Source organism: Epinephelus moara, chromosome 6 (assembly GCF_006386435.1).
Source record: "Epinephelus moara isolate mb chromosome 6, YSFRI_EMoa_1.0, whole genome shotgun sequence".
In the NCBI taxonomy this organism is placed as follows: domain Eukaryota; kingdom Metazoa; phylum Chordata; class Actinopteri; order Perciformes; family Serranidae; genus Epinephelus; species Epinephelus moara.
The window spans coordinates 14,173,704-14,195,074 of NC_065511.1; the positions used below are offsets into that span (position 1 = coordinate 14,173,704).

General features: G+C 44.7%; 1 protein-coding gene across 2 annotated transcripts in view; it reads right to left on the bottom strand.

Moving 5' to 3' along the window:
- Positions 1-3,658: 3,658 nt before the first annotated feature.
- Positions 3,659-21,371, bottom strand: part of LOC126392032 (teashirt homolog 1-like) — a 37,779-nt gene continuing 20,066 nt past the window's right edge. For both annotated transcript variants that reach the window (XM_050047141.1, XM_050047140.1), the window contains exon 3: positions 3,659-8,501. In XM_050047141.1, coding sequence (XP_049903098.1) covers positions 4,963-8,501 — 3,539 coding nt within the window. In that variant the 3' untranslated portion in view covers positions 3,659-4,962. The remainder of the gene's footprint in view (positions 8,502-21,371) is intronic.

Below are 21,371 nucleotides of genomic sequence, written 5' to 3' on the forward strand. Positions count from 1 at the left end.
TTGTAGATTCAAAATGTCATTATTTTTTAAATGCTTTTACTGAGCCATAAGTGCTATGTAAAGAATGTAAAGAAACATGCATCCATCACCCCTTTGGAGACATTTCCTGTGCAGAACCTAAATGCAAAATTATATACACTCTAGGAAAACTTTGACAGAGCAAAGACGCCCCGCAAACTGTCTCTTTATGTTTACAATAATCAGAAATTTATTGGGAACAATGTGTCAGCACAGAGACCTTTATAATGTAAAAAACTAAAATATTAAAATATTTTTTATTCAAAATTACCTGATGAAGGTTTTTCCACCAAAATGTAATGATGTTGAATGTGGACGTTCACATAAATTTCTGATCATTGCAAGTGTAAAAGACATTATGCAGGAATTCTTTGCTCTATTATAGTTGGCCCCTCCTATGCACCTGTCATGCTACAGGTGTGCAAAAGTTTTGCTGTAGGGAAATCTTTGATAAAACTACATACTTGGAAATGAGGCTTTAAGGACCCAGGTTTTCCAGTACCCTGACATCTTTAACAGCTAAATTAATAAAAAAAGAAATTAATTGTAATATTGTATACACCCCTTTTCAGTGTCTGTGATTACACTGTCTCCAAATCCAAAGGAAAGGTTGCGGCACAAACACAACCTTTATGACACTATGCAGGACATGTTTTGGTTACTGCATATGTAGAGTAGAATTTCGCAGATCCTGTACATCTTACAGTATGAAGCAGAGCAACATAATTGAATCAAGCCTTCAAACTGACTCAAATCAACATAAAAATAGAGGCAGGTATCTTGTGCAAAAACGTGAATACTGATAACTCCTTCCTGAATGGAATTTCCACAATGAGGAGTTTTATCGGGATCCAAACAGATTTCTCCGACTTTAGTTTCTGATCCAGTGCAAAGGCTCTCAGTCGTCGTGGCTTTGTTTGTTGATTCCCTGTCAGACATTGTTTGTTTGGTTTGAGGTATTTTGGAAGGGTATTAAACCATACGTCGGAGTTGTGTGCAAAGTTGGAGGTTTTACAGACGGCAGACGTGCGCGCTGGGATCCTCAGCAGGCGCTTTGTCTTTGTTTCGCGCTTGACAATGATCTTCATGCCGCTATCATAGACGAACCAGGAACAAGGACCATGAACATATGAAGCCTAACAAAAGACTTGTTTGAAACCACAGGTGTGAGTGTGTGTTTGCACTGAGCATACATACATTGGGGGTAATAAAGCACCTTGAAGATTTAGAGGTGAACATCAAACATCAGAAGCACTGGCATCAATATGCCCTCCCTGTCTGTGACTCCTAACTACAGAGTGGCACCTCTCTGTTATTGCCTCTAACAGATGACACAAATATACACAGTATGCTTGATGTAATGTACAGAATCAGAGTGTGAAGTAGAGTACACATTCCCATGCAAACGCCAATACACCTCTGTTCTATCTCGGCAGAGGCAGATGCGAGTTATGCAGGTTAATACTCCCTCCCCGTGTTCCCACCAGCCCAGGTAATTTTGTTATTCCGTTTGTGCCCTCTGTCTACACCCACCCCTGTCTGCTGTACATAATGGTCCCAGCCCTGAGAGGAAGCAGGCATTTACTTATACAAAACCTTGAGGAAATCCCTACCAATCCTCAGGGCTCACGTTCAGCAGCGCCCAAAACACAAAGGCTATGCAAATCTGCCCAGCCTGCGTTTATCTACCCTCGGTTTCCGTTTGCACCACGGGAACCAGCATTGTGCCGTGCGTGGCGATTATCGCATGTAATTTACATAGAATACGCACAGGAAACAGTGCACTGATCTCTAACAAAGCAGGAAAGAGTCTCTATCGGCTCAGCAGCTATCTGACGGCACAGCAAAATTACAGGTTTAGCTGTGGGGTATTAAACCTACAAGGTGTTTTTTTATTTCTGGTGTGCAGGGAACACTATCTCCTCCAAATGTTGCTTGTTTATCTGCCTTGTTTGTTTTATAACCCAACTCTAGCAGCCCCTTTTCCGAGGAAGCTGCATCTTCAGCCGGGCTAATCTGCCCTCTGCCTGTGTTTCCTTTGTCACTGAATCCATGTATCAACACAGCGAGGTGCAGCCAGATCGAGGAGGTGTGTAATTGCACAAAGACACTCGCGCTAATATAGCCGGGAGAGCGAGTGTGTGTGACTGACTCAGCCGACACGAGACACATTGTGAGTGTGAGGAATGGAAGTCATAACACTGCAGCATGGCGTCATCCATACAAAGGCTGGCACTGTAAGTACTCTATCAGAAACTTGAGACATGAGGGCGAGATGAGAGATCAAATTCCTGATGCAGACGCTTCACCTGCAGGGCTGCCTGAGGAAGAAAACCCCACAACTTGCTGGGCGGTCATCCAGAGGTCATTGTACACAACGAATCACTTTCAGCTCTCGCTAAAGCTAAATGTTAAGGCCGTGGTATACACTGAAAGGAGTGAGACCTCAAGTTTAAGAACATAAAACAGCACACAAAGCAGAGAGTGCTTGTAAGAAGTGGTGAGAAAAAGCAGTGGCCACAATGCAACAGAAGAGACTGAAGGACTTGGATGATGTAGAGTAGAAGCTGCTTGATTAGCCAAAAAGGTGCAGACATCTTCTGTCATGCTCGGCAAGCAACTATGCAAACAATCATTTAGAGGAGACAGAAACAAAGTAAATGAAGTGAGGAGGAAAACGGTAACAGTTTACTGCACATTTTTTCACTGATCTTAGACAATCACAAGCTGGCTGTGGAAATCAAAAAGGTTCAGCCAATAAACCTGTTTGTGCTAACAATGCTGATGTTACACTTCATCCTGCGAAGTTGTGTTATCTGAAGAAACCTGCTAAAGTACAAACAGGTGTGTTGAAAATGTGGCATGTACTACACACATGTGCATTAGATTCTGGCTCTGACGAATGATGCAAGCAACTTTAAATTTAAGTAATAGCTCTGTTTTGATTACGGTTTCCATCTTGCCAAGATTCACAGTAACACCTCTCCACTGCCCCGTCACGAAAATCAATGTCACTTTTTAAATGCACAGTGTTAAGATACGCAGGGGTTTCTTGTTAGCAGCATTGCAGCTTCCTCCTGTATCAAATGAACAGTTGTGTTAATTATTGGTTGGTACAGTGTGGCCAGTCAGGAGGCTGTATCAAGCAGAACAGACACCCATCTGATTTTGTTCCAAGAAGACAGGCAAAAGTACACTGCCGTCATTAATATAACACTGATTCTTTCAGAACGGGCCCTCCGAAGGCCAGTCACAAGCCTAGCATGAGTTCCTTACAGTACAATAGGCACCCTTACAGGCTTATCATCCCCGTCATCTTCATCATTATAATAATCATCAGCAGTATGATGTGGCTCAGTCATCAGTTACAAGTATGACACAAGTGACTTTTCTTCTCCTCTTAAAATTTTTGCAAACATAAAAGCAGGCCTGTTGCAGAGTATGAGCTAACAGTGAGACAGGGGCGTTTTGGATCTCACCTCTGCCATTCTTAAGTTTAACCCAAAAAGTAAATCGTATTACACTGAGTTAGGATTTGACATGGGTATGATTGCTTTAATCTGTCGCCATGCTACAGAGTCAAATTTTATGTTGAGTTCGGTGCACCGCCATGACAAATGAACACACAACCACAGATGTATGACTGTTAACAACTGCTTTGGGGTTTATTTTACAATTGAGAAAGAAATGAAACAAACTAATCGGTGCTAAAAAGTTTTTTTTTCTTTTTTTTTTTACAATATTGTCGATAAAACATTGAAATGTATAGTCATTGTGCATCGCTTATTTATTTTCCACACCATTTCATGCATCAAATTGGATGCAAGTATAATTAAAATCATTTCTGTAAACCAAGCCAAAGAAGCTAAATTTGTATTTTCTTTAAAAAAAGGACATTTTGTAGCTCTACAGCATATATCTATATACACCATCTGTTTTTATTTTTTATCATTTTTGTATATAAAATGACAATATAAAAGTTAGAGAATGCACACACCTTAAGATACAAAGAATGTTGAGCCGTTTCAAATGGTAAGATATGTCTTATGGAGTACTGACATTTTCACTGGTAATCATTTACATGTAACGGACTGTTCTCTTTACAGTTGAATAAAGCGACACAATTTAGAAAGAGAATGTTGTAACAAACCATACAACTGGAAAATTGCTATAAGGTGATACTTCACAACAAGGAAAAGTTTTTTGAGCAAACTTGCATACTGACGGCCATTCATTTTTCACTGATTGACTCGTAACCAGAAGCAGCATTTCAGTTTTTCCAAATGTTCACGTGATCTTTTTTTTCTAATACACTGACAGATTTATGAGCAGGCCATTCATCATCAGAAACATTGCAATGACAGGAACCCAAAAAGGAGAAGGGGGGAAATGATAATCCTTGATCTTTGAAATCAATCTGATTTTGACAAATGCAAGATATTTCAAAACATGGTCTCTTTACAAATTCAAAATTCAACTGTCTAAGGTGCTACTTCAGTCTTTCAGGGTATTCTTTCATTCTTTTGGTGTATACATTTAATTTTTCACCTTCTTCATATCAAGTATTATACAGTTTTCTCTTCCACTAATTCTTTTTCCACTCACCACTCTTACCATTGAAGCAGTAGTTGTATTTTTGCCATGAAAAGATTAAAATCTTGTGTTTAACCTTGATTCACTAAAATACATGCACAGATCAGACAAATAGCATATAAATATATTACAAAATAAGTGTAAAAAAGCTTGGCAGAACAAAAACAAATCAACATGAAAAGACATGGTCCAGTCAGGCAGTTATCACAACAAAAAAATAATAAGACCGATTTTTTTTTCTGGCGGCTCAGTTCGGCCCAGTGCAGTAACTGTGAACAATGTCATTTTAGTGCAATGAAATTCTAGTCAGTTCCACAGCTGTCAGTCTCTACGCTCAGCTCGAGACCCCGCTTAAACCTTCTCCATCTTGTCTAGCTTCTCCAGTTTCTCCAAAGCAGTGACAAACACCAGGTGGTCCTCTGGAGACTTGCCATGGGTCTTGCTGAGGTGCAGTTTGACTGCGTGTTTGCTGACGAATGTCCGATTGCAAAGTCTGCACTGGTACACAGAGCCTGTGTCGTCCTCTGCCGTGGTCAAGGCTGACAGGGGGCTGCCGAATGTCATTTTGTCTGTGATCACCTTTGAGGCAGCCTGCTGCTCCCGAAGGTGCTCAGCTGACAGCTTGGACAGGTCCTTCAAGCTGAAGCCCAGGTGAGACTCCAGGTGGCTGATGTAGGAGGAGGGAGTCCTGAACTGGGAGGCACAGTCACCACAGAGGAACACGGGCTGGCACGAGTCCATGTTCTTGAGAAACTTGGTGCCCCCAGTCCGTCTCAGCTGGTACTTGACATTAGCCAGCCAGTGGGATATGGTGGTCATGGAGAGGCCTGTGAACTTACAGATGTGGACCCTTTCCTGGGGGCCCAGGTCAGTCATGGCATAGCGGCCCTCTGAGGTCTCCCTCAGGCTGGAGGCAAACTGTGCCTGGAGGATGAGGAGGTGCTGGGGATTCCAGTTGGACTGCCTCCCTTTCCTCTTCTGCACTGGGGAGAGGTCCTCTAGGGCATCCTCAAACGCACTGCCGTCGGCATCCGACTTCTCTGAGATGGAGGAGGGAGTTGAAGATTTGGGCGTCAGTCTCCCAGTGAGGTTTTTTACCATATCGGAAATGTCCATCAGAGCATTCTCTCTCAGAGGAGAGGACACTGAGTCAGGGAGGGAAATAAGGGGTTTGTTACCATTTACATTATTGTTGGTCAACAGCACATTGCTGCTGCTGTTGTTATTGTTATTGTTGCTGTTAACAGTGGATTTATTTTTACTCAGGTCTATGGGCTGGTCACTGTTGTCATACAACTGATAGTGGTTGACGGGCTCAGCTGGCTTGCCCTGAGGAGTTGGGTTGAAAGCTGGCTTATCCATCATGCTGTTGCTGATTTTGTAAAGCATAGATAGTGGGTCTGCAGCTGGGCTTACTGGTTTGGAGGCCTTACCCAGGTGTGTGTTCATGATTGACTGGAGTGCACTGAGAGGGTTAATGAAGGGACTTTCTGGTGAGTGATCGGTGATGATGCCAAGACTGTTGCCGTTAGTTACTGGGGATTGGCATGCCTCAGAGCTGTTCTTTGAATGGTTGTTGTGGCCATCTACAAGGCTCTCTTTGGGCTCCTTCTTGCAGATGAGCTCTGAATCTACACTGCCTGGGCTGCTACTTCTCATACCGGATGGTTTACCTAAAGAAAGGTCATTTGGAGATGCTAATTGTTCTCTCTGCTCTCTCAGTGCAGGAGAGGGGGATTTTACTAACGACGGGGGCCGGCATCGTTCCAGGCTCACCATCTTCTCCTCCTTTTCTTTCTTCACAGTGGCAGCTTTCCCTGTCACTTTCTCCACAAGCTCCTCCATGGCAGTGACGTTGCTCCTGAGGGGGGTAGGGGAGGAAGGGCTCCGAGGCGAGTGGATGACTGAGTTGGGGTCATTTACCAGGCCTCGTAGCCCACTGTTAAACATTGGCTGCATCTGGACACTCTGGACCATTGGGGGTAGAACAGTAGCAGAGCTCTTCATGGCACCTTGCAGCTGGTAGGCTGCATGGATGCTAGAGTAGCCACCCCATGTCGGTGTGCCTGTCTGGGCTTTGCTGATGGCACTGGATACCGTGTTCTCAAGGGATTTAAGAATATCTAACCCTCCTTTTGGTGCCTCCTCTAGATCTTCTTCTCTAAGGTATTTGTATGATGTGGCATCAGACTCAGATTTCTCACCTGAATCATCTCTCTCCTCCTTGATTTTTCTCTCCACTGGCTCACCTGCTTCAACCTTCTCATCCTCACCTCCTTCCCTCTTTTCCTCTGAGCATGAGGAAAGGGCAGGGGACACCGGCTGGGACTTAACACCACTGGGAACAGGGAGTCTGGTGGTGGTTGGTGGCAGTGGGATAGACTGAATCTTCTCTTCCACCACTGGATCAAAAACCAGCTGTTTGCCCTTCTTGGATGCAGAATTTGTAACCTTCAAAAAGTGACCAGTAACCATCATGTGGGCAGTCAGCTGTTGCAGTGTATCATGAGAGCTCCCACACTCCATGCATTTGAGGATCTGAGCTTTACGAGCTTCAAACTGCCATGTGTAGCTGGCACCATTCTGGTAGCCGTAGCGGTTGTTTGGCGTAACATAGGGGTTAGCTGCAGATTTTGCGTCTTTGCCAACATCCCCTAGGGATACACTACCACCACCACTACTAGCATGGATAGAGTCTGGGGAGCATGGGGAGACTATAGCATCTTGAATTGCTCGTTTTTTAGCTGAAGTGGGCACCAGTTTAGTGGCCAAGGCTGGCACTGGTTCTTTGAGAGGCACTTTCTGGTAATGCTTGGTCTTGATCATATGAACACTGAGATCTTGCAGAGACTCAAATGAGTGGCCACAGTACATGCACTTCAGTACCTTCTGGGCATCCTCTTTCCCCTCCATCTCCATCAGGGAGCGCTTACGTGGTTTGGACCAGCGCTTTCCCTGATCCTCCTCTTTGTCCTTGTTGTCATCTCGATAGTGGCCCGTCTCATTCATGTGGACTGTTAAACCTACCAGTGTGTCATAGGCAGCGCTGCAGTCTTTGCAGCGAAACTTGCTTGCACCAGTGAAAACAGAACCATACAGCTTGTTGTTCTGCCGGTAGAGCTGCACTGTGCTGAAGAGGCTAGGCTCTGGTAAAAGGTGGTAGGGGGTCTGCTGAAGAGTTTTGGCAAGAGCTGCCTGGTGCCAGTCATAGGCTACACCACTACCATTACTAGCCCCACCACTGCTGCTCCCACTGCAGCTGGTTGCACTGTGGCTGCTAACAGAGCTAGCTGCTGTGCCATTAGTGTTGCCACTCGCACTGCTTGTGTGGTTGACAGTGGTGCTGGAGCTCCTGCCGTTATGGTGACTGCTAGCCAAGTTGACTGCACTGCTCTTGTTTGTGGTTGTAGTCGTGGAGACAGAAGCAGTGGGGGCAGGCTCTGGAGTGGTGAGGGCACTGTTGACACTGCCAGCTGCAGCAGGCTTGGATTTCATGATGTCCATTGTGATGCTGGACCAAGAGGCATCTGAGATGAGGTTTGCATAGACGGCTTTCATCTGTGCCAGGCTATCCTGGAAAGAGAGGCCGTTGTTGGGGCGGAAGGGCAAAGCCGTGCCTTCCCTCTCCTGACCATCCCTGGAAGAGGTGCTCTTGAAGTCCGTCAGCCGATCGCTGGTATCACTGAGCGGAGACCCGTATCCAGCGTCAGGGTTAGTGCCATTGCTGAGTGGAGAGTCTCTGTAACTAGGCGGCTGGCCTCCATCCACATCTTCCTCTTCCTCATTGCACAGAAACTCAGTGTCCTGGCCATCTAATGAGAGGCCGTCATCCTGCAGGTGCTCTTCCTCATCGTGAACGTCTGCCTTAAGCTCGTCCTCGGGCATGTACGCTGGAGAGAAAGAGAGCAAGAGAGAGAAGACAAAAAGGGGGAGGAAAGAGGAAAATAAAAAGAGGTCAGCTCAGTGAAATTAAAGATTTACAGCACACCAACAGGACCACTGTCAAAATAACATGGAATGAATACTCAACGATGGGAAACGTAGGCTTTTACTCTCATCCGTTGTTGGTGTGTCCATGTGTCTGTATGCATGCATGCATGAATTTGTGTGTATTTCACACACATGTGGCTCTGAAAGCCAGTGGTGAAAAAAGCCTCCAAGGGAAAAATAAATCACTGAGCTTCTGACAGTTGTCCTTTTCCTTCCCAACTCCCTATTCCTCCGCACATGCCTCATGTTCCCCAGGAAATGACTGGCTGTTTGGCCTTGTTAGCCAGCTGCATGCTTGCATGTTCAACTCCCCCTTTTCTCTTTTCTTTCTTTCCTCCCCAAGCTTTATTGCCTTTCACTCATCCAGTCAGTGAAGTTCAGCTGCTCACATGTTCAGGTTATGCAACTGATCAGGGAGGGAAAGAAACAAAACGCTAATTTGGAGATATTGCAGCTTTTCCTAAACCCACTCTGACGAGCTGAAGGTCATTTTCATTTGTGCTATTAAGCAGGAACTGGCAAAACAATGGCACTTGGATGGAGAATGTCACAATGACTGTTGAAGGAAGGAGTCTGGGGCATTCAAAAATACTACAACTGTTCTGTGATCCAAAATGGCATGGACTGTGCTTAACAGAAAGACGGATTAAAAATGGAAAGCAAAAGGGAACTAAAGAAGGCTGAGATGTAACAGGTTTACCAGTAAAATGTATAAAGGCAAATTAGAGAGGAGGCCAGACCATGTGTACGTAATGTATGTGTGTGAGTGTGTTCACATGCTAGGGAAGACACAGCAAGCATCAGTAAGTAGGAGAGACAGGAGGTGGTTAGGGGAAGATCAAGTGAACGAAAAGATGTGGGGGAGAAAGAAAAAGTGAGCAGGAGGTGGTGGGCTTGGTGGGCGGGGAGACGGGGTGTAAGAGAAAAGGGAGAAAGAAGAGAGAGGGAGAGGGTGAGGGAGGCAGGGAGACAGGAAAGACGGCCCCCTAGCTTCTTCCTTTATCTCCTTCCTGCATGGTGAGATGTGTGTCCTAGATGCCAGTATCAGTCTCTCCTGATGAAACAGATGTGCTGTCAGCTTCAAACGGCACGCTAACCTGTCATATCATAATCTAAGTGGACATAATACCTGATATATATACACTGGCAACATTTACTGCTGCCTGAGAGGAGATGGGTGGAGGAGGTGGGGGAGGTGAGCAGCTGCACCGTCGACTGTGACTGTGTGATGATGTGCATGTGTGTGCGTGTGAGTGCCTCGGTAAGTGCCTGTTTGCCCGCATGCTCACCTCCCCATGCCTACGTGTGTACTTTACGCACTCTGCAGCTCATGCATGTTTGCTCTTACAGTGCAAACCTGAACCCACCGACCATAATATTGCCTATAAGTCTGAGTTCGCTGTGTGCTACTGATACACCCTTCTCCAAATGAGCAACATACTCCCCTAACGCCTGACAGGATTTCAGTGAAATGAGAGCACTACAGGAGAACCTGGCTGCGCTTCAATCCCACTGACAGACTGAGACCGAGACAGTTTCTAAAACTCCTGAAAATCCCTAACACAGCAGATTAGCATTATGTGCTGTACTCTCTACAACACATCTGCAGAGTGTCTTCTGTTACAGTGCCTTCCCCCTCGCTAACCCGCTTCCAGAACAGGAGGCTATCAATACATATCAGCCATTTAATATACAAAGCATCCTGCAGGAACGGCTATTCGTTCCTCACGAGCCCACATGAACAGTGCAAACATACAGTAGGAATTACCTATGTGAGTCACTCACAACGGCTGCAGCCAAAAAATAGCTAAACCCCGATAGCTGGCAGTGCTTAATACATACACTCACACTCACACTCACACTCACACACACACACACACACACACACACACAGACAGCAGGAATGAGAAGCAGCAGATCAGAAATATCACTGGGTGAGTGACAAAACAGACTGCAGCAGGGAGGGGCTTCGAACAATGAGCAGGTCGCCAGGGAACCCTTTGACGATCCCTGTCAATCAATGCCTGTCCTGCCATGTTGTCATGGAAACAACAAAGAGGGAGATATCAAAAGCACACAGACAAAAGACTGGCAGAGACAGACATCTGTAAAAATCACAGGCGGCAAGTGGACGGTTTCGCAAAGCATAAATGTACAATATTAGTGATTAAACGTGAGTCTGAAATAAATGATCCCCCTCGTCTCTTTTGAGATGCTGCATCTATTCTGACAGGATGCTAAAAATCTGAAGCACGAGGAAGAGCAAAATATTAAGAGCCACACATCAACTCTATCTGTTCAGTCACTGCAACTTGAAGATGTGTGATTCTGACTGGCGACCAGATTAAGCTCCTTCTCTCGTCCTGGACGCACATATGCAGAGCAACACCAGCAGCAAAGGGGCGGGCTCGGGAAGGGGCAGGGCTGGCGTGCCGTCCCTGGCGGTTTGGTTTGCCGAGCGGGTGATGGCTGTGAGCAGGGCCATCTGCACGGGCGCCAAAGCGCCTGTCACTTTTGCTCGGGGACGTGCCGCCATCAAGGAGACAGGCGGCAGCGTGGCCAGGATAGCACTGCAGACTCACTGTCAGAAGCAGCAGCGATCAAGCCCGCCACCAGCCACGCCAGATCACCAACAACACACACCAAGGAAGCCAGAATTAGCATTCAAGTGCACTGATCTCACAATACCTACACATATGGTTAATACACTGTTAGCAAAAAGGGATCTCAAATATGTAAAGTACCAAAAAGGGTTGTAGGAGTCCCTTTGGATGTTATAAAGAGCCTTTTTAAAAATGCATAATGCACAAATGGATTGACACTTTACGGTGCTGTAAAGCAGGTGTTATCAAAGGTTTTCATGTCTCAGGCTACCAAATATACTTTGGGACAGGCCTTTATTTTATTAGAGATAAGAGCTCAAGTGTGTTTTGTTCTCTTCTGCCTCATTTAATATTATTCTTATTTAAATAAGAGAGTTCCCGAAGGACCACCACAATTTAAGTACTCATGAAGCACCCTTGATTCTGTTATGTACCTAATATATGAAGATGGCAGATTTTGCATTTGAATCTGTGATCAGGTTTGTGCATTTAACATTGTTTCAAAGAGACCAGACCAGAGCCTATTCTGCAGAACAGACGTCACTTTGATATGTTTTTTCTGACGAAAAGTCTGTGGTGAACGCCCTGTATCCTGCCTCGACACAACACTGGGCCTCACAACGGGACAACATGATCAACCTAAGAACAGATCATCTCTAAAACATTCCCCCTCACACACAGCTCAACTTTGTGTATGACTTGATTTTTGTAAACGATACCAAATGAAATACAACCAGCGGACACGTCAGCGTTTTGGCAGCGAGCAAAGCAGAAACATATCACTCCTTTTCAAAACTTTGCTATCTTTCCCCGCCCTACCCATTTTTTGCCTTCTCCCTTTGCTTTGCTGAGAGTCTGCCGGTTGTTAAATCAATAAAACTCTCTGTCAGGCTCGCGGAGCTTCACCATTTGGCCGATGTCAAAGCCAAACAAACCAGATAAGAAAAGGCAGAGAGGCGATGAAACGAGAGAGAGGAAAAAGAAGGGGATGAAACCAGTCAGCCTCCCCTCACCACCACCTCCACCACCAGCCCCATTTCTCCAACACCCCTCCTTCTATTTATTTACACACATTTCTTTATTTATTTGATGTGAGTTTGGGAAGAGGGGGCAATCACGGCAGTCATTTGCGGCACTAATGTCCAATCACGGGCCCCTTCACTCATGTGATTTAGGCAGTGTAGGAGTGGGTTCGCAGCAGAGAATGGTGGGGGGGTTAGATGGTGGGTGTGGGGGGGCCGAGGCCGTTTAGGCCGGCCCCTAATAGGAAACTGGCAGTCTTATTCCTTCCCCAGATTCTGTTTGTCACCCCGCTCTCCATTACGTGCCTCTCAACCCTGATGGCTTTGGACAGGAGCTGATCAAAAAGCCATCGCTTGACCTACACGCCGTGGCAGAACGAGACTCGCGCCCTGCACAGGGAGAGTGGGAGAGAGGGAGATGAGATAGACGAGGCGAGGGGGAGAAGGAGGGGTGTATGTCAGTGTATGTGTGGAGAGGAGAAAGAGTGTGGTGAGGAGGGAGGGGAGGATGGAGGAGGAATGAGGAGGGAGGAGGGGGGGGGGTGATAGCTCTCGGACCGGGACAAGAGGGCTGTAAATAAAATGACATTATTATTTCCTCTGTCCCGTCATGTAGAAAAGCCAATTATGGTAATGCTGCTGCCGGCGTGTCAGAGGGAATGCTGGGATGTGCTTCCCGTGAAGCGGCTAACATGAGAGCAATGCCCTGATCAGGAACACAGGCCTCAGTTTGACAAGAGACTGTACAGATAGGGAGAAGAAGAGAGAGAGAGAGGGAGAGAAACAAGAGAGAGAAAGAGATATGAAGCTAACAACAAAGCTGCATCTGGGCCTTGTTTAAGGTAAATATTAAGCTATCAGCAGAAGAAAAGATTTCTTAAAATATGAAGTTTGAGGATCCAAAGTCTGAGGGGGGCAAAGTTTGTTCTTGCCATTTACTTGGTATTACCCTAATGGTATTTCATTCTCATTGCTACAGTCATATATTTAAAACATTCCAGTTACATGGAGTTATGGACATCCCTTTTTATTTTTGGAAAAATACAACAAGCAACAAATCAAACACCCATGAGAAGGTGTGCCGTACAGAATCACACTAAGTGCAGCGCCACGATATGAACATGATTGAAAAGGCCTAACCTAAGGAAAAGCTATCAACCTGAAAAGTTCAGGAGTTCATGAATTATACTCTGTCACACCTCAAAATTTGACGAGATGAATTATGCAAAGACGACGGTGAGAGAGCCGGATATTGAGGGTGAAGGCGATCATTTACGTTAGAAGCTAATTCGTTCTCATCTCATCTCAGGCTTCTCCAGGTATCCCGTTCTCAAAAAATTCCTCCTACGCTTGATAGGGGGGCTCTCCTTAAAATAATACCTCAGCTACCTTTTCTCCTTTCACTCCCCTCCATCACCCCCTCTTTCTCTTTTTCCTCCCACCCTCCTCCTCCTCCTCCTCCTCCTCTCTCCAGCCTTGCTCACATGCCCACATGGGCCCCTCCCAAGCGGAATAATGGGAGCATATGGCCTAGGCAGCACCTACAGGGCCTTAAATAACTGCTGCAGCATTCCAGCTCGCTGTACCAATTTATCTCTCACCCCCCCCCACCCCCACCCCATTTCAAAACACTTCTAGCCTGAGTTGAGCTCAGCAGACAGCAGGCGGATGGGACATGTTGTTCTTGAGACACACAGCTACATTATAGACTGACGTAGAAAGTGGTGTGAATGTGAATAAGTGCTGTGCCAACAGGATTAGTGGTGGAATTCTGTATTATTGATATTCATTGAGTCAACCAGCAGCCTTTCCGGTGATCGTTTGCACCGGTGGCTCCGCGCAAACACTTCAAGTCACGTTGAGTTACAGTTAGCCTGTAGCATTATGTAAAGTCACAGCACTGATGTTTTAGAGAGCAGTTTGTTAGTGTGTTTTGCCTTGCAAGCAGGATGGCAATGTTGGATTGCCTGCCAGTCTGAAGCCCACATCTCGACAACTAGGGCTGCAACTAGGGATTATTTTTGTTGTCGAGCAATCAGTTTATCGATTAATCGATTAGTTGTTTGGTCTATAAAGTGTCCCAAAATCGTGAAAAAATAATAATAACAATGCATTTTATTTATAGTGCCTGTCAGAGCACTCAAGAACACCTTACAAGACACAGCTGAAAAAAAGCAAGCACTAGACAGAAATTGTAACTATAAAAATTAGGTATAAAATCATCATCATAAAGTCATCATCAGTGCAGTGTGTCTCCATTAAATCAGACCGAGTAAGCCATCTTGAAAGGATACCTTTTTAGATGGGATTTGAAAGTAGAAAGGGAGTCAATATTGCGAATGTCGTGGGGATGAGAGTTCCAGAGGCGGGAGGAAGAACGGCTGAAGGCTCTGGAACCCATGGTAGTCAAGAGGGCAGATGGTGATGCAAGTTGGATTGCAGAAGAGGATCTAAGAGTACGTATGTTTTAAAATGTTTCCCAAAGCTCAAGATGAGGTCCTCATTTTCTTGTTTCGTCCACAAACCAAACATATTCAGTCTACTGTCATAGAGGAGTAAAGACCCAGGAAATATTCACATTTAAGAAGCTGGAATCAGAGAATTTTGACCTTTTTTTTTAACTAAAAGAATTATTAACACCAATTGAATATCAAATGAGTTGGCGATTAAGTTAATAGTTGACAACTAATTGATTAATTGTGCAACCACTGCAGCTCTGTTGACAACTACTGGCCAGGCAGAGATGGGAGAGAATTCTTCCTGAACTCAGAGGGACTGTTCTGTTACTGAACGGGTTCAGGTTCAATGTCTTTATCGGCTAATGCTGTTTTATCACCACTTTGGGGAGAATATCGATCGTCTACTTGCTAATGTTACTTTGAATAAAGTATCAGCTAAATACCAAAACAAGAACACTTTTGTAAAGTAAGGTAAGGTCAGAGGTCAGGCAGGGAGCCAGCGCTAAGCTTGTTCAGGTCATGCTCTCGTGAAAATATGTCAATACGACCCACAGACATCCTTCTATCTGACCTCCACAGAGTGATGTATGAATTGATGGGAGGTCTAGGTGAGTATTTATGCATACTATGATTGTGTACGGGCAGGTGATACAAGAGGCATGTGGGCAGGTTTGAGTGTGTGTGTGTGTGTGTGTGTGTGTGTGTGGTAAGTGAGAGAGAGTGAGTGTGAAAGGTGCTGCTGTTTTATTTATAGAGCAAGCGCTATTTATACCCAACTCAAAGATCAGTTCAGAGAAGCAGCTTGTGGGCCACAGCCAAGATCACTCTCCATTACTGTGCATGCACAAAACCAAGTCTCAGACACACACACACACACACACACACACACTCACGCATACTGGAAGCCGGGGCTGCAAGCTCAATCGTCTCCGCTTTTTACACATGCATGCAGTAACAACACAGGGAGACATTTACAGTATATCCAGCCGTGTGTGAGTTGGTGAAGGGGTGGAGGAGGGTGGGGAGATGGTGGTTGAGGGGGGGAGGGGGGGGTTTGAGCCCACACTGACTGACTGAGTGTTCTTCATGGAGTACAGCAGGCTTTAACATGCTGGGGGATCAATACAGTGAACCAGCGCCAATCGATTGCAATTCATCTGGCTCCTTTTTTTTTTTTTTTTTTTAAATTTCATTCTCACCCACTCACACTGCGCACTGAGCTGCTGCTGCTGTCCTGCGAGGCAATACATAAATAAACATGCACACACACATATGCATACACATGAACACATAAACACAATAGCACGCGCACACACCTGAGTGGCTGGAACGATTGCACCCTCCGTGCAAACGCGGGTTCAATAAACCCCGTATGGAATTTATTTATTTTTATTGAGCATATCAGCCCATCCTGGTCTTCTCTGCATAACAAGGCCTGTATAATTAAACCATAAATTTCAGTGCGCTCCTTTAATTACCACAGACAATGTCAGGAGGCAGCAGAGTAAACAAATGGCTTTGAAGTGAGCAAGAAAAAAAAATGCTTCGACACAGCAATGGAGAAGCTGTTCATTTTGGTGGGGATGTTGTTGCACTTGAAAAGGATGAAATGTTCAAAAGAGTGTATGTGCATGGGGAGTACAGTATGTATTTTTTTTCCCCCTCCTGCCTTTTCTAAGAATGCTTTTGAGGGATGCAGGTTTGCTGTGGAGGGAAGGGAGGAATAATCAGTGGAAGTGTATCGCTGCGAGCATGACAATGTGCAAATATGTATATTTGGATGAGCATGGCACGCTTACGACAACTAATAAAGTATGTTAGGAAGTGTGTGTGTGTGTGTGTGTGTGTGTGTGTTTAAGCATTTGTTTTTCCTGAACACACAGAAGGCACCGGTTTGTTTTTGTATGTAATTTATTGGGAGCCACGGGTTCTTGTCCCTCTTGACCACGACTGGAGACATCTGCAGATCGGTGTGTCTTAACAGTATATATATGGCAGTGTGAGTGTGTTTGCGTATGTGTGTGTGTGTGTGTGTGTGTACGCTTTGGGTCAATGTCAACACACAGACCTGCTTCCCAGCAGCTTAGCTAATTACACAAGAGCCCTGAAGGCCACTTAGAACAGGTTAGCTAATTAACAAACAGGCTGATTGCAGATTAATTGAGAGGTGTTCCTAATCTTCACCCCTAAACGCAATGACAAATGCTAACTGGCGCTAATTAGGCCGGTATGGAGAGCCGAGAGTGGAGGTTGTATTTACAGTTACCGTCGCTCATATGGACGTGTGGCTTATATCCAGCTGGCTTTTACAGATCTGCCAAGCAAATGAAACTTCAGTGAAACTACTCAGATGCTAAAGTGTGTACGAGACAGTCTCATCAGCTCGCAGTCTAAACACTCCAGGTGTCATTTTAAATGATATTTTTAATGAGTTTGTAAATTAGCTCTTTGATATTATTAAAGTTGTTCTTATTATTTTCAATTTTGGTGATAAAAGTAGCGATTTATTTTAATTATTGCTTGAAATTTTATTTATTCAGGTGGTATATTTTTACTGAAGTTTACACTAGTGTTATCAAATATGTCAAATACACATCTAATCTGAACGTTTTATTAGTTTCAATACTAATTTTTCCCAATATCATTACTATCATTATTAATTTCTTGATGAATTAATGATTTATATCTTTATTTTTATTTTTTTTAGGTTGGTGCATATGCAGCCAAACGGAAGTTTCAGGTGTCCTTTCCCAGAAAATTTTGAGCACTGAACACTGAATTTCCTGCATTCTGGTGAATTTGTATGCACCATTTTGTGCATTTTATGCATCGATTTATAGTGCATGTCTCTTTAATTAAGTCAAAATAAAAGTCCTCTTCTACTTTCATGCTGTTGTTTTTTTTGTTATAAATATTTAGTGGGACATTACTCCTGTGTCCCACCTGGACCGTGCTGCTGGACACATTATTCACATTATCCCAATAATGGAAATTTGCCAGGATCAACTTACTGTGAGTGATTTTTATTGCAAACCTTAATAAAATAGTGTAACGTCCCATCCCTACTTCTTATACTGAGATAATGTGTTATGATAAGTGGTATACTATAACTACTTTTGTAGTGTTCCATAGCTGTGGATCTTAATTACATCACATATACGTACATATTTCAGCAATCTCTTTGTCTAAGCTCTACATTCCAAGTTACCTGTGATCATAATCTCCTGCACTTCCTTTGAAAACTCTCCCTCATATGTTCACTGAATGCAGTGTTAAGACTATAATGTTTGACCTTTCTGTGTGTGTGTGTGTGTGTGTGTGTGTGTGTGTGTGTGTGTGTAGGATTTGGGTGCATTAAAGTCTGCTCCAACATGAATGGCGTGCGTAGATCATGAAACCTGAAACGGCTGCTACACAAAGGGCTGCGGTGGATTACAACGGCAAAATGAAGAGAAATAGGCCCCTCAGCAGGGATCTGAACCAGCACCCATCTGTGTGACGATCACCTGCCAATAGAAAATAGGCTCCCTCACCACCCCCCTCCACACATACACACACTCAATCTTGCAATTTTCACAGCCACTAAAACTACTCCCCAAGGCCCGACTTCTTCCAACTTCCATCTGCCTGGATACATTTATCATACAGCTCCCTTGTCTATCACACACACACCTGTGCCTTTTAAGCTGCCCACTCCCCCCCAAACACACACACACTCTCAAATTCCACCTGGCCTTTTTCAACCTCTGACCCCACCCTCACCCAAGTCTCCCTCCCTCCTATAATCCTTCCCTCAATTCGTCGACGCCTTCGCTTCCTTCTGTCTTCTACACCACCTGCGCTTTTTAAATCCCCACATCAGGATGGACCACTTTACCTGCACACACACACACACACTCATGATTGCCAGTAAATACACACACATAAGCACATGCAAGCACCCTCACCTAAATCCCAGGAAGCACACACCAACATACACAAGTATGTACAAACACACACACACATGCACTGTCCCTGACAAGACAACAGCCAGCAGCAGCTGCTTCCATCTCCTAGCAACGGCCGGCCTGATAGATGACCCAACGATGGATAATTACCGTAAATCACCACAGCTCACACACGAAAGGAGAGAGAGGGGCAAGAGAGCTCGAGAAAGACTGAGAAAGAAATGGAGAGAGCGAGAGAGTAGGGACTGAAAGGGATCAGAAATAGAGGGCTGGGACTGGTCATGTGTGCACTAATGCACCTTGATGAGCTCAAATTTGTCTGCCTTTTAAAGCACACACACGATGTAGAAATGTAGACTCTTGTGTACATGCAACACATACGCACAATTCATGCACAGTGGCACACAAAATAAACCTGTATATCTGCACAAACGCTCATAAAAATGCACATCTACGTATATATATATATATATATATATAAGTGCATGTTCACTTTGTTTACAACACACAAACACACACACACACATACACGTTGTCAGCATTGTCGCTGTAATCTGAAACCACAGGCCCCGCCTCCCTACAGAGGCACATGTCTGTCACAGATTCACCTCTTTTACACAGAGGCGCCAATCACAGGCCAAGCGGTGCTGCAGGGTGAGTGTAAGTGCTTCTCTGTAGAGCAGGGAGTGTGATATACTGGACAAAATTAATGCAAAACTGACGCCTGACAGAATGGATTTTCTTTGTTAGTGTAATATATAATGTTGTTACACGAGCTGCACCTATAAGTCTCCCCTGTATATGACTTTTAGTTAACTTGATTTCTAATAACTTATCTTTTAACCCTCCAATAATGATGATAAACATTTGCAAGGCATGACAACTGTTTGTATTTCACGTGTTCTAAATTTAGCAACACAATAAACTACCTTCAGAAGTTTTAATAATTGCACTCCGGTAAAAGTTTACTCCAAATTATCAACAGATCTCCGATATGCACACGCAGCTGCTCCATTTACTTCCCTTTCATTTTCTGCTCTCTCAGACATGCAATCTGTCCCTCTCTTTCCCTTCTTTCTTTCCTCGCTCCCCCCTCCCCACTCTCCCTCCCTCCTACCCTCCCTGTGCGAGTCCTGGCTGCTGCAGACATTTGATCTGGCTGCCTTGTGATAGATTGACAGGTAATGAGGAGGTTGAAGGGGCGTTGGAGACAGGAGCAGGTGTTCAGCACAGTCTTTTTGGCCAGCGCTAAGCTGCCATGTCCTTCACTGCTGCACCGCACCACTCCGCTTCCTCCCTCTCTCACTCATTCTTTCCCTCCTTCTCTCCTTCCTCCTTTCCACCATCCCCCTCTTTCTCTTCCTGAGAGAAGAGGACTATGCAATCCATCACGCGGTGACACTGTCGGACATAGACTGTCTTTATATGGGGAAAAACGCATGGGCTGTGGAAATAAATAGAGAAACGAACATCGAGTCCCATGCTGGCAGCAGCAAACTAGGCCTCGGACTGATCAGTCAAACTGTGTCGAGGAGAGGATGAGACTGATTTGGAGCATCCTGTGTAGAGGAGACCGATATGGGTTTTTGAGATGCTGATACTGGTACCGACATGACATCCATCATGCTGAAAAGATTTCATTATCATGCGTAGCCACTCAAAATGCACTCTAGTTAGATTAGAAAAGCATCTGAAATAGCATTTCAACCATCATACCGTTCCAAAAGTCTCATGAAAGCCAAACTAATGACATTCCTTTAGATTTAGCAGCTCTGCAAAGTGGGGAGCGCAGGTTTCATTGCAGGATTTACACACTTAAGTTGGTGAGTAAATCCTCCCACACCACACTGAGGTGCATTTTTCCGGTCAGACACCTGAAATAAAAACATTACTAACACAGTCATCTTCACCTACTGTAGTCAGGCAGAAGGCTTCACTACACCACATCAGAGGTGGGCAGCCATGTCTGGCCGAGCTCCAACAAGAAGCCAATATCAGCAAACATACAGTATACAGTATATCGGTGTGACGCTACACCTATCTGAGTCACTCTACACTTTGACCTGTTTGAATCCTGCTGACATAGCGAAGCACCGCTGTGCATCATACCTCACAAACTAAGGAGGAGGAAAGAGCAGCGAAGAGGAGGAGGATGAGTGGGAAGAAAAAGCAGAAATCTGAGGATGTGGAGAAGTAGGGACGAGCTGAATCGAAACATGGGCTGCAAGCATTTTTTAAATGTGCAGTTAAGATTATTTGCTTTGTTTCTGAGGGTGAATTGTTGCTTTGCTGCATTAAGGCATTGTTTTGGTTGCATTACACAACTTAAAATGTCAAGCAAAGCTAAATCACAATGATATACATCTCCTTCATTGGTCAGGAATTTAGTGCAGGAAATACATTTGTTCTGGGGTTGAACTTGTCTTTAACTTGTACTTCATGGCAGGTTTGATCCAAAATGACTAGAGCTGCTTGGTAACTATTCCCCAGCAGGGCTGTAATCACCTATTGACATTAGGAGGGACCATTTTCAATCTAAACCTTCTGCAACCCAACCCTTCACAGGGGTCTGGGAGGGAATACACCCAGGAGACATTTTTAGACACTGAAAAGCTAAAGTGACAATTTTAGAGCGTTTAGTAACAAAATTTTTGGATCACGAGTCCTCCAAGTTTTCATGACTCAGTGCCATTTTAGGAGCCAGCATATGACTGAAGGCCACACAGGAAAAATGCACAC